The 12,937-nt window shown below is 37.1% G+C and overlaps 1 protein-coding gene across 2 annotated transcripts; it reads left to right on the top strand.

The window, feature by feature from the left end:
- Positions 1 to 9,436: 9,436 nt before the first annotated feature.
- On the top strand, positions 9,437 to 12,712 carry LOC145134330 (FAD-dependent oxidoreductase family protein). Of its 2 annotated transcripts, none has more exons than XM_079069193.1 (9): positions 9,437 to 9,960; positions 10,541 to 10,690; positions 10,822 to 11,036; positions 11,195 to 11,265; positions 11,361 to 11,520; positions 11,660 to 11,837; positions 12,010 to 12,168; positions 12,244 to 12,332; positions 12,450 to 12,712. In XM_079069193.1, exons 1-9 carry the CDS (start codon positions 9,621 to 9,623, stop codon positions 12,543 to 12,545), a joined length of 1,458 nt encoding a protein of 485 aa, XP_078925319.1. In that variant the 5' UTR covers positions 9,437 to 9,620; the 3' UTR covers positions 12,546 to 12,712. The 2 variants fall into 2 exon arrangements, with proteins under 2 accessions (XP_078925319.1, XP_078925320.1); XM_079069194.1 differs by having other exon boundaries at positions 9,843 to 9,960; positions 10,546 to 10,690.
- The last annotated feature ends 225 nt before the right edge of the window (positions 12,713 to 12,937 follow it).

The raw sequence follows: 12,937 nt of genomic DNA, 5'->3' as shown, positions 1-12,937 counted from the left end.
CGAAGAAGATGAAGACTATGATATTTACATCCCGGATGAAGCTCCCAAAGGGATTCTCGGTCTTCAAGCCCCAAAGCTGACTGCTCCGAAAGTATTATCAGAAGAACAGAAGAGGATCTGGTCCGCCGTCTCATGGCCATCCTCTCTTCCAGATGCTTTTGAAATGGCCGTGAAAATGGCTAAGGCAAAATCCTTCCTTACCGCTCAAGCATTCCAAGCCACTCCCTCCATGATACCTCCTGCTCCTATTCCGGAACCAAAAATAGCCCCAATTGATCAAGGCTCTCCTCTCCATACTCCAGATGAAATTCCGGAAGAACCGCTTCCAATTCCTACTCCGGAATTCGTCATTGACGAAAACATGAAGATGGTTATTGATGCTCCTCAGAGAGACAAAGGGAAGAAACCGATGACTTCCGAACAACAAGCCTTTCATTCCGGACCTCCCCTTAAACAAAAATTTGGATGGTATGAGGAAGAAATTCACAAGGCATTGGAGGATAGCATCTTGATTCAAGCATTAAAAGATCATCCCTATCCGATGCGTGACATTTCTCCTCTGTGTCGAGAAGGCATCTTTCAAGCCAAGGATATCATCCCAGCTCTCTATTATGACCTTCCCTCACAAGACACTGATCAACTGGATCTTCCTCTCTCTCCCTTCAGCAATTTCTACACAAAGTTTGCTCCGCTCCACCTAAACAACAATCCGGAAGTGATCATCCGGACCGAACGTGAAAGGCTCAAAACCTTTTCGCCAAGAATGCTCTACCCTTCAAGGAGGTATGGACAAGAAAGAGGATCACTAAGGTTCATGGCTTCGGAAGAAAAATCTTGGTAAAATTTAAGCTGAACTGTCCTCTGTTCCGTTTCCATCTTCTCCGGAACAAACCAACTCCAAAGACTGTTACTGATGCGGATTTTCCTTCTATGAATCCGAACGACATCCTTACTCTTGCTGCGCACTTCAGAGAAAATCAAAAGGATGACATCAGTATGGGTGCCTATCACGCATCTCTCAGCTTTCTCAAAGACTATGTTGCTGAGTTTTGCAGATGTGATTACGAACTTGCTCACCTCTACGGAGCCGAACAATTCGTGGCAAAGATCGAATTTGTTCTTCTGGAAGCTGAAATTCTTGCAGATGGTCCGATCGAAGAACCGGTTCTAGGGTTTGTCTACACCATCAGAAGAACAAACAAAAAGGACTTCTTCCGAGTCCTTGACAAACACCTGGTTCCTACCAAAGCTCTGCAGAAATTCATATCCCGGGCATCCAAGTCTGATGCTCCGGAATAGGTTAAGGCAAAGTTTATAAGTCAACCGACTTGGTACATCGCAGTGCGTGAATGGTTGTTCCGAGCATACACCTTCATCAAGGAAGAAATGAACTAAGCTCGATGGGTTGCTAAGTTCACTTAGGGGGAGATTGTTGGAACCTGAAAGTGAACCTGTAGCAATCCTAACTACATATTCCGAAGGCTGTTGGTTCCGAAGGAAGATGTGATCCAGCACCTGTCCGGAGCTGAAGAAAAGGAGTGAAGTATTTTGAAGAGGAACGCATTCCAGAACTGATCCTGAAGTCCGGAATGCATGCTGATCCGGACCAAACTTTCATCTCCGGAACATCACTTGTCCGGAATGAAGTTATTTTGTCTCTTATGCATTTATTACTTTTGTCTTGTATTTTGATGTAACGTTCCATAGGACTTAGTCTAAAGTTGATTTAGGACAATCAGAATGTCAGATTTGTATCTTTTGTCCGGTCCTTTGTAAACACTTAGGTTAATTCGCTGTAACATTCTCTCCTTTATATAGGAGCATTCAATACAAGTCAACTACGGATCTTTCTCTCACTTTTGGCATTTACTCTTATCACATTTAAAACATTCTTCTTGTTCCTCATTTATTAACTTTACCTTGATCACTATTTACTTGTTCTAAATTAATATCTTGATCATTTGTTGAATTGATTATCTAAGACTTGACTGGTCTTTCCAGTCTCGACTTGAACATCCATTATTAAGCAGACATTGATCTCAAGCATTCACTCAAGGTTTGAGTTCTTAAACCTTGTCCCTGCGCAAAGATCTTGTTCTCACATCAACTTCGTGGAAGAACCTGTAGAGATCATGGACCGAGAGCTCAAGCAAACGAAGCAAAGCCATATCCCGATAGTGAAGGTTCGCTGGAACGTCAAGCGAGGACCTGAATTCAGTTGGGAGTGCGAGGATCAAATGAAACTGAAATATCCTCATCTTTTCGCTTAATTATTTGTAATTGCTTAAACTCTAATTTCGGGACGAAATTCTCTCTAACGGGGGATGATGTGACAACCCGAAATTTCTATCTTGTACAACATATAAACTTAATCAAAGTCAGACTCGTTTCTGCTATCTTCTAGCACTGTTTAGAGTCTGTCTGAGTGTTTTAATAATAGTACATCCAAGGATCGGGTGTTAGGAAGTACCTGCTTGAGTCCATTGTGCCCAAGTAAGCCATAAACTTCATCATGTGGAGTTTATGGCCACACCATATGAGTTTACGGCCGTAAACTCAAGGTGGCCGTAAACTCACCCTATAAACATGATATTCCATCCTTATTCTTCATTATTCACCATTTCAACCTCAAAAACTCGAATTCTCTCTCAAGTATCATAAGGATCTTCATTTTGTTCTTAAAAAATGTAAGTGTTTCATCCTTTATTTAGTTCATACATCTCATTATCTAGTATCAACCTTTGATTTCATCCATTAACTTCTTCTTTTTGGGTTTGATCTTCAAGATCACTAAGAACACCAAGAACACACACTAGTGTTTTGGGCCGAAATCAACTCTATTTGCTTCCATATTGTAAGTATCTTCTTCCTATACATGCTATCTAGTAGGAACCCTCGATTTGCACCTTGAAAAACATCCTTTTTTCCAAGAAAATAGGAGTTTACGGCCAAAGAGCATCTCCCTTAGCCGTAAACCCTTGTATTTGGTTGTGGACTTAGGGTATCGGTTGTTTGTCCGAAAGTCATTTGAATCTTAGTTATATATTATGTGTATGTGTATAGATATGAAAGTTCTTCTTTCAGTTCAATCCCTTTGGGTAGAAAAGGTGTACAAACTTGTTCATACATACAAACAACATTGCTAGTAAACTATAATAGGTATAGTTTAGGAAGTCACTAATACTATTACTAGAACAATGAAACATACAGAGAGTCAGTTCGTACATGAGTCAGAACATACTATAACGAGAGACAATACTCACTATAAAGAGAAACAGATAGAGAATACTATAACGAGAAACAATACATACTATAACGAGAATCAATACATACTACACACTATACACTAGAGAACATACTACATACTAGACAGAGAGACACTACACTAGTACATAGTATACAAATACAAGAATACTATAACATTAATGTGAGATACTACTTCATGGCGCTGCATATACTGCTGTGTCACGTTTTGTACCAGAGTCTCCTGGAGGGAGAGCGTGAATTTGTGTATAGATCTATACGGGACTGACCCTCCTACACCTTGCTGCTAGCTACAGTGGGACCTGCAGGTCTACGGGTGACGAATGTCATATCAATTCGACGTCTCGAACGTCGTGTTATACCGGTCGATCAAGTATGGTTACAATCATATCACATTTACCTTAATTAAACTAACAAGTTTAAGGGTAGTTAGTACAATAGTAGTTACCTAGATAAAACTACTAGTATATCTTTATTTTCCCATTTCATATAGATTGTGATCTTCTCACATAACCGGTAATGAAAAACTATATTTTGATAATGATAGTCATACATTGGGAAAATACACACTTTCACAAAAGAACAAACATAAAGAACAGTTGAGTCTTGGTAGAAGACTACTTTAGTAGAAAATATAGGATTTTCTAGGACGTATACAAACATTTACATCAAACACTTACAAACTCTTACATCAAACATTTACAAACACTTTCTTCAAACTTATACAAACATTGACACTAAAATACTTATGAACTCACCAGCTTAAATGCTGATCTACGCTTTCAAAATAACTTGTATTCTCAGGTCGCCAGTAGACAGGTACCGATGACCAGGTTTTGAGAAGATGGAGCACATTCAAGACTCATCTCTTATTTTGATATTCATTTTTGGTGTCTTATAAAATTCAGAACACACTTGTATTAAAACTATTACTATTAATGCAATGGATGATATTGTTGCTTATTTACTATTATGCATTGTTGTGATACTGTACATGACGTCCTCCGCCCCTGAACGTTTCTGACGTTCAGGTTTTGAGGTGTGACAACGAGTCCAGGGAGGGAATCGATGAGTTGACTCGTTATGTCATGACTGTGAGTAACATGGGAACTCGACGAGTCAGGGGGATGACTCGACGAGTTGAGTCAACTCAGGGTTGACTTTGACTTTGACTAGGATTTGACAATGACCAAGTTTGATCCGTGAAGGGGTCTTGAGAAAGGAATGATATCTAAGGGAATATGGGATTTTGACTAAGTATTATGTTGGTAATGATAGCTCGGGAAGTCAGGAGATCAGCAGTTCGGGGATTTGCCAGTTAGCAGCCAGAGGATTATCTGCAGGACTTCAACAATGCAAGGTGAGTCTCCTCACTGTTTGCATGGGTCTACGACCACAATGCCGGCCCATTTAGTTTATGTATGGTAGGAAGACTCGGGGGTTATCCCTTGGAATTAGTTATGTTATATGCTTCCGGACTTCGGTCCGATGCCGGGGTAGGCCCGAGGAAGGTTTATATGTATGTTATTCCTGACTAAGGTTCGATGTCGGGGCAAGCCCGAGAAATGTTTGCATGTTAGATTATACTTGTTGTCTGTGTGATACTTATATGTGCCTGGTAGGGAGGTGAGTGTGGGAGAGGTCCCATATCTCATCACTAGCTGAGTATGGATGGGGTTCTATATCTTATCATTAGCAGAGTAGGGGCGGGGCCTGTGATAGGAGATAAGTGAGTGTGGGCGGGGGCCCGTATCTCACTACCAACAGGAGTGTGGACGGGGTTCCATGACTCATCAGTAGCAGGACAGGGGCGGGGCCAAAGATATGCGAGGCCTTAGGACATGAAATACATCTAAAGTATGTTTCTTTATGTGCTAGTATGATTACGTGAGATTGTTGTATATGTATAGCGGGCGAGGCCCAGAGACAGATGGGGCCTAAGAGAAACATATCTGTATACTGAGCGGGGCTTGATGCCAGGCGGGGCCTGATGTCGAGCGGGGCCCGATGCCGGATAGAGTTCGATGCCGGGCGGGGCCCGATGTAGGGGTGGGGGCCCAGTATATGTGGTTATGTGTATGGTATGATGTAGTATGGGGAACTCACTAAGCTTCGTGCTTACGGTTTACAGTTTTGGTTTCAGGTACTTCTAGAGGCAAGGAGAAGAGCTCGGGATGACTGCATCACATACACCATTATGTTTAGCCTGGGATGTTTACTCTGATGTTTTGATATGATACTCTTATTGATGTTTGGAATGCTATGACTTGTGTTTTTGAGGAAATGATTTTAATAACTATGGTTTTTTTAATGGTTTAAAAACGAAACTTTTGGTCATGATTTTTGGGATGTTTCACAAATCGTGGGCTTGTTGATTTTTTTGGAAGGCTTGAAGCGAATGGACTTTTAATTTAGAAGAAAACGAAAGAATATTCGAGCATGTGGAGATTATTGATCGGGCGAATACGTGAGCTATGGGTGATCTGGAGAAGCCAAATCAGGCTTAAATTGAAGAAAACTTGAAGAAAAATGGGTTAGGAGCTGATTGGACTCGATCTAGGCTAGTGGGCTAAGCTTTGGAGGCCCAAAATTCAAATTAGCCCACATCAGGAGCCACCTGCGCAAGGCACCCGCGTAGTGCTGCGCGACCCGCGCACGGACAACCAGGGGCAGCTTCAGAAATTTGTCTTTGGTGCTAAATGGGGAAGGTTGGTGTGCAACTTTTCCACACTTCTTCACATCCGAAAATTGGAGTATTCTCTAGAGTTTTTGGAGGTCTTGGATCTCTTGATGAACATCAAAATATCATCTTTTTGCTCTTGATTCTTGCTAAATGTTTGGTACTCTAAACTTTTACTTTGTTTTCTTGAGTTTAGTCATGCTAGGCTAAACTAATCTTGGTTGACTTTGGTGAAATCACTTGAATATTTGGTTGAATGTTGAAGAACTCCATGAACTTGTTCTTAAATCTTTATAAGAATGTTTTATATTTTAACATCTTCTTGCTACTTGTATGTTTTTATTCATGAGTTTAAATTTATTTGTAGTGATTAGTTGGCTAATTTCTTGATTAAGTAATGGATCCTCAAATTTCAAGCAACAAGTGATTCTTGTGTTAGTTTTCACTTCACACAATCACAAAAACATTTTCTCCAACATGGTAGTGAAAACATTTGACTCCTCTTGGATTTGATGACTTTTTGGTTCTTAATGCTAGTTAATTTTCACTAATTACATGCTTAATGGAAATTGTGACTTTAACTAAGGAAATATGTTATGAGCTTCTCTAACTATTTTAATAACTAAGAAAAGTATGAGTAATCTCAAGCTTCTTGGTAGGGATGAGCATTTAGACCGGGGAACCGACCGGAACAGAAACCGGATAAAACCGATCGGGCCGGGACCGGGACGATATTCTTGTGGATTTTTGGAACCGGGAACCGGCAAAAACCAAAACCGTAACCAAAATATTTCTTAAAATATGTTGCTATTTCTCGAGAACCAGCTCCAACATTGAAGACCCGACAAGAACCGGTAGGAACCGGAACCGGTAGAACCGATGGTCCAGTTCGGTTCCTATTTTCCACCAAGTTCGGTTCCTAGGCCGGTTCCGGTTCGGGTCGGCTCGGGCTGGGTTAGTTCCGATGCTCATCCCTACTTCTTGGATTACTATAGCCAAATTAGAGATTTAAAACAAGTATTGCACCTTGGATTCTAATGATATGTTCATCAAATGTTCAAGTAAGGAAACCTTAAGTCAACCATCTTTCTCTTATTGATTTTACACCAAAACTTTTGCTTTTATTGAATTGTTTGCTTAAATCTTAGTTTAACTCTAAATTTCTTTCAAGTATTTCAAAAGACCAAAACCCCTATTTTTACTTTTATTGTCATTTTACAAGTATTTTTACAAAGAGATTTTCGTAGAGTTATAAATTGAACCAATCTCCGTGGATACGATCCCTTTACCAATATACACTATTTTAGTGTACAAGATTTAGGGTTATTTAATTTGTTGGACCCGACAACCACCGTTACATGTTTGATCATAGTTTTGAAAATTTTAAACCACTTATCATCACAAATCTATTAGCTTTGGTCTTTATGCTAGTTATGGTTATTGTCATTCCATTTAAGGACATATGGAATAAAACAAATGCCTTTTGTTTTTTTCTTTTTTTAGAATTATTATTATTATTATTATTAAATTAATTAGTAGGCCTAATTTAAGCTCTTCAACACCTCTAAACACTATATCCCTAACACCCATTCTAGATTTGACGACTTTGGTTGTGTAGTTTCCACTCAAATTCAAACTATTTGCAAACATACATAGATGTATAAAGAAATATAAAGAGAGATAAGAGTCGGACTATTACGAGAGAGAGAGAGAAAGAGAGAGAGAGGCGTTTCTAAAAAATTGAAAGTGATTACTTTTTAGGAGGCGATAATATATTAGAGAAAATGATGAAACACCTCTGACTAGGCTTTAAAAGACTTTATAAAATTAGTTGATTTTATATCAAAAAGTTTTTAGTTTAAAAATTACAAAATAATGGCCCCAAATACCAAAAGAAAAGTTATTAGTCTTAAAGAACGAGGTTGTGGCAATTCAATATCATAACATACTTCAAAGTTCAAATGTTACCACACAAACTGTGACCTTCAAAATATCCTCACTATCCTCTACATATCATTCATAGGCCTTCAATCTAATCATAGTGAAAATACCTAAAGTTAACTAATTTAGAGTAAATAATTCTGACAATCATTATTAGGAGTGGCAATAGTAAGACATGATATACCATACTAACATCCGAAACTAAAAAATGTACTCATACGATCATACCCGATACCCGACGAGTTTCTTATCCGAATGCCCCCATCGTTTACACATAAGTTAACACGTAGAAAATAGTGAATTATAAAGGTCAAAATTTAAGGTGAGATAACCATAAAATAATGAATTTTAAGGCTAGAATTCAGTTTTAATTTGATCCGAAGACTAAGAAATGACATGTATACAAATATAATTGTTAAATTAAAGGAATAATGACTTAAAAAGGTAATATATTTTTCGATTTTTACAATTTTGGTCACTGAGTTTTGTCGTCTATATTTACCCCTCCAACGTGTTAAACTGTACACATTCATTCCTTAAACTGTACACATTCGATTTTTACACTTTTGGTCCCTGAGTTTTTTTTTGCACATTTAATCCTTAATATATTTTTTTGATGCAAAATAAGTTCTGTTTTGTTTTTGTATTCGCATGATTTCTTTAGGTTTTTCTCACGACATTTTAAGTGAGGCAATCATTAACGAGGTGTTTGGGGCTGTTGATGCTTATATCCATCGCGATCTCGACTGCTTGGTTGCTTAGATCTTGTGGTTTAGCTTAGGTTTTGTGTTCTAAACGTCGTAACTTTTTCATATGATATCGGATTTTAACGATCTTTATATCCACGTGTTCGTTTTTTGAGTCTACTACAATTTTCGTTGAACTTACTCTCACTAATATGTAATATATTTTTACTTACGATTTTATAAAAAAAGCATTCATATATGCATTTATAAAAAAAACGAATGGATATAAAGATTATAAGTAAAAATATATTATTTTTTAATGGGAATAATCTTAATGAAAATACGAATGTATGTATATAAAGATCGTTAAAATCCGAGATCGTATGAAGAAGTTACGACATTCAGAACACAAGACCTAAATCAAACCACAAGACCTAAGCAACAAAACAGTTGAGACTACGATGAACATAAGCATCAATAACCCCAAACGCTTCATTAATGATTGTCCCACCTATGATGTCGTGAGAAAAATCCAAAAAAATTAATCATAAGTACTAATGTGTACAAAAACAAAAATGACTTATTTTGCAACAAAAAAATATTAAGGACTAAATGTGTAAAAAATAAGAAATATATTACCCTATTAAGTTATTTTTCCCAGCTAATTTGGAGTAACGGATCATAATGACTGAATGTGTAAAGTTTAAATATAAAAAAAAGTTTAACAAGTTGAAAAAATAAATATAAAAAAAAAAACTAATAACCAAATATATATATAAATCAAAAAATATATTAAAGTCAATTCTCCCGAATTAAATTTGAAACCGAAAAAATGTCCGACTAGACATCCATTTAACGTTGTACTGTACAATGAATAAGCTGACATCATCTACAAGTTTCGCCACTTTTCGCCACTGTCAATCCCTATTGAAAAATAGATCGTTGTTGCACTACCGGACGTGAAACCGGAGGAAGCATCTTCCCAATCAGCATATAGTCAAGCCTACCGGAATAAACAATTAGCAAGTAGCAAACAAAAAGCTTAAAGAATGGCGTCTCTTTCACTTTCGATTTCACCAAACCCTGACCGCTTAATCGACGGTATCTTCGTCTCCCCTCGGAGGCAGTTGCTCCGTCGTGTTGCTATCAATTCAAGTCCCTCCGGCTTCAATTTTCTCACGAAGTTAACGTCATCTGAGAAAAACAGGAGAAACAAAGTAGCCGCCGTCCGAATGTCGTCAATATCTCCTGCTTCGCACTCGTATGACGTCGTCGTAGTTGGCGCTGGAATAATTGGATTGAGTATCGCCCGGCAGCTTCTCATTGGTTCGCATTTGTCCGTCGCCGTGGTTGACGCCGCCGTACCTTGTTCCGGCGCTACTGGTGCAGGTGCATTAACTGATTAACCCCTCCGTGATCTGTTAGTCTAGTTTATATCGTTTTAAGCACTGTTGATTATATACATCCGTTTGCTGCTTTCTGTTACTGCCAACTTATTGAGCTTGGAATGAGTTAAATTTTTTGAATTAAAGCATTTTCTTCTGTATGAGATCTGATAACAGTTTGAAATTCATCGTTATAAGAACATACCAATCCTAAACGTTAACAGATTATAAAGAAACGAACCAGAGTTTAATTACCTCGATTATAGCTTATACTAACATCTCAGCATCAAAGAGCTAATTGCTTCCAAAAGCTTCTATGCAAATTTGATGCCACTTTCTCGAATTCCAATCCCACTGTTGTTGCATATTGGATTTAAATAACCAGTAATGATGGTGATGAACTTGGGTTGCTATTTACTAAAGCATTTATAATACTTTGGTACTAATGGACCTTATAAGAAGAAAGAATACTTCAATTTTATGTGCTTGTGGAAATAACAACATTCGCCATAATTTTTCTTCCTAAACCATGATTCATATTATGATCTCATCACCATTGCAATTGGCATTTGCATTGGCTTTAGGACAGGGCTATATATGGATGGTGCATAAGGTTCCAGGAAGTGAGAAATGGGAGCTAGCAATGAGAAGCCGTGAACTATGGGAGAAGTTTGCAGAGGATATAAAGTATCAAGGAATGGATCCTCAAGAAGTTCTTGGCTGGAAGAAGACAGGTACACTAACCCAAACACTCCCCTATCTTCTCATTTTCAAAGGGTATTTAAGACATTTGACAAACTGTCAAACTCGAACACTTCCCCTCTATATTAACACAATATTAATAGATTGGTATACACACAAACAGGAAGCTTGTTGGTTGGTAAAACCTCAGGTGAAATGGCAGTATTGAAAGAGAAGGTAGATCAGCTATCTAAAGCTGGACTCAAGGCAGAGCTCTTGTCTACCATTGATTTGAAGGAAATTGAACCTGTTCTTGTAGTTGGAGAAGAAGGTGGGGCCACCTTTCTACCCAATGATTACCAACTTGATGCTCGGCGTTCAGTTGCATATATAGAAAAGGTAAGCATCACTTCTTCACAGAGGGTAAATTGGTCATTTCTTTTATTCAAACAATTCATTCAGTCCAAAAAAGAAACAAAACATTTTAAGTTAACTGTTCCTCAACAAATGTGTAATACAATTCAATTACTAAAAGAATCACTGAAAATATCACACAGGAGAACAGAAAGTATGCAACTGAAGGAAGATATGGGGAGTATTACAATCAGCCAGTAACTGGTTTATTAAGGTAACACACTATATATTTTTGCTGAAGTTAAGTTACAAAGCTCATTTTTTTGAAGGGGTAAAGATGTCTTTTTTATAGATGATTCATCTTTTTAGGTCTGGCAATGGGGAGGTTGAAGCTGTTCAGACTCCAAAATATTCATTGTATAGCAAGAAAGCCATAGTAATTTCCACTGGATGCTGGACAGGGTCTTTGATGCAAGACCTCATAAGGGATTCAGATATTAAATTAAATATCCCTGTAAAGCCTCGAAAGGTCCACTTTTTTTTTATAAAATTTTGATCTTTATAACAAGTTATATGTGTCCATATCAAGGTTTCCAAAATCTTGGAAAAGTAAATAACATTCAAGCTGAAAGATTGATTTAATTTTTTTTTTTTTTTTGGGTTAACAGGGTCACCTATTGGTGATAGAGAATTTTAATTCCTTTAAATTAAACCATGGTTTAATGGAGGTAGGCTACATTGGTCATCAAGATGCAATTTTGCAACCTAATAATCTTGATTCTGGAGCTGAAACTTCATCCATTTCAATGACTGCAACTATGGATACACTTGGAAATCTTGTTCTTGGTAAGGACATTGTAAATGCAAGAAATAGCAACATACTTTTTTATTATTTATTTTTCATATCAAGGCATTTTGAAAGTAGATTTTTCAAAGTATAATGCTGTAATATAAAGTAATGAAAGTAGGATGCTATAATAAACAAATCACCTTTTGATTATAATTTTGTTGTTTGCAGGAAGCAGCCGACAATTTGTTGGATTTAATACGGAAATAAATGAAGAAATTATTAATAAAATATGGGAACGTGCCAAAGAGTTCTTTCCTTCTTTAAGAGAATTATCACTAAAAGATTTGGAGAAAAACAGAGAAGTCAGAGTTGGGTTAAGACCCTATAGTAAGCATAATAACCATAACGTATTAAAATTCTTAACAGCTTAAATTGATTTAAATATTTTATTATTGGTTTCAGTGCCAGGTGGAAAGCCTATGATTGGGCCTGTTCCCGGATTGTCAAATGTATTTCTTGCTGCAGGACATGAGGGAGAAGGATTGACTCTGGTATTTAATTCATTTTATATTTTAATAGACTATTTTTTATGATCTGTTCATTTCTAGGGATTCAGATGTATGTGATTTAGATATAATGAAACTTATATTTTTGGTTGTTAATTACAGGCCCTTGGAACTGCTGAAATGGTTGCTGATATGGTTTTGGGTAATCCTAGCAAAGTTGATAATGCACCTTATGCATTACATGCTCATTGTTCTTGATAGCAGGTGATATCTTGTTAATGGGTATGAAGTTAAATGCAATAAATATTAAATAGCAATGTAATTTTGTTGTTTTGTTTATTATACTGAATTCTAGTTTCACTTCTTTCTGTTACAACATTGTACTTTGAAAATTTACCCAATTGTAGCAATGTTGTTTTTTGATACTTTTCTGCTACTAACACAACCTATTTAAATAGAAAAAAATAATTATTGAATATATCTAGACTATACCCATAAGGTCATAATTCTAGGAAAAGTATGGGATGTAATCCCTCAATTCTCAAAGTGGACAAAATCATATTTGGGCAGAAAGTAATAAACATGGTTGACTTTTGAGGAGGTTTAATCATCACATGTTTTGTATTTGATTATTGGTTGGGGATTTGTGT

The sequence above is a fragment of the Lactuca virosa genome, chromosome 8 (genome assembly GCF_052849685.1).
Source record: "Lactuca virosa cultivar CGN04683 chromosome 8, Lactuca_virosa_CGN04683_v6, whole genome shotgun sequence".
NCBI classification, from domain to species: Eukaryota; Viridiplantae; Streptophyta; class Magnoliopsida; order Asterales; family Asteraceae; genus Lactuca; species Lactuca virosa.
The sequence above is the reverse complement of the archived record's forward strand: the minus strand, read 5'-3'. Positions and strand labels throughout refer to the sequence as shown.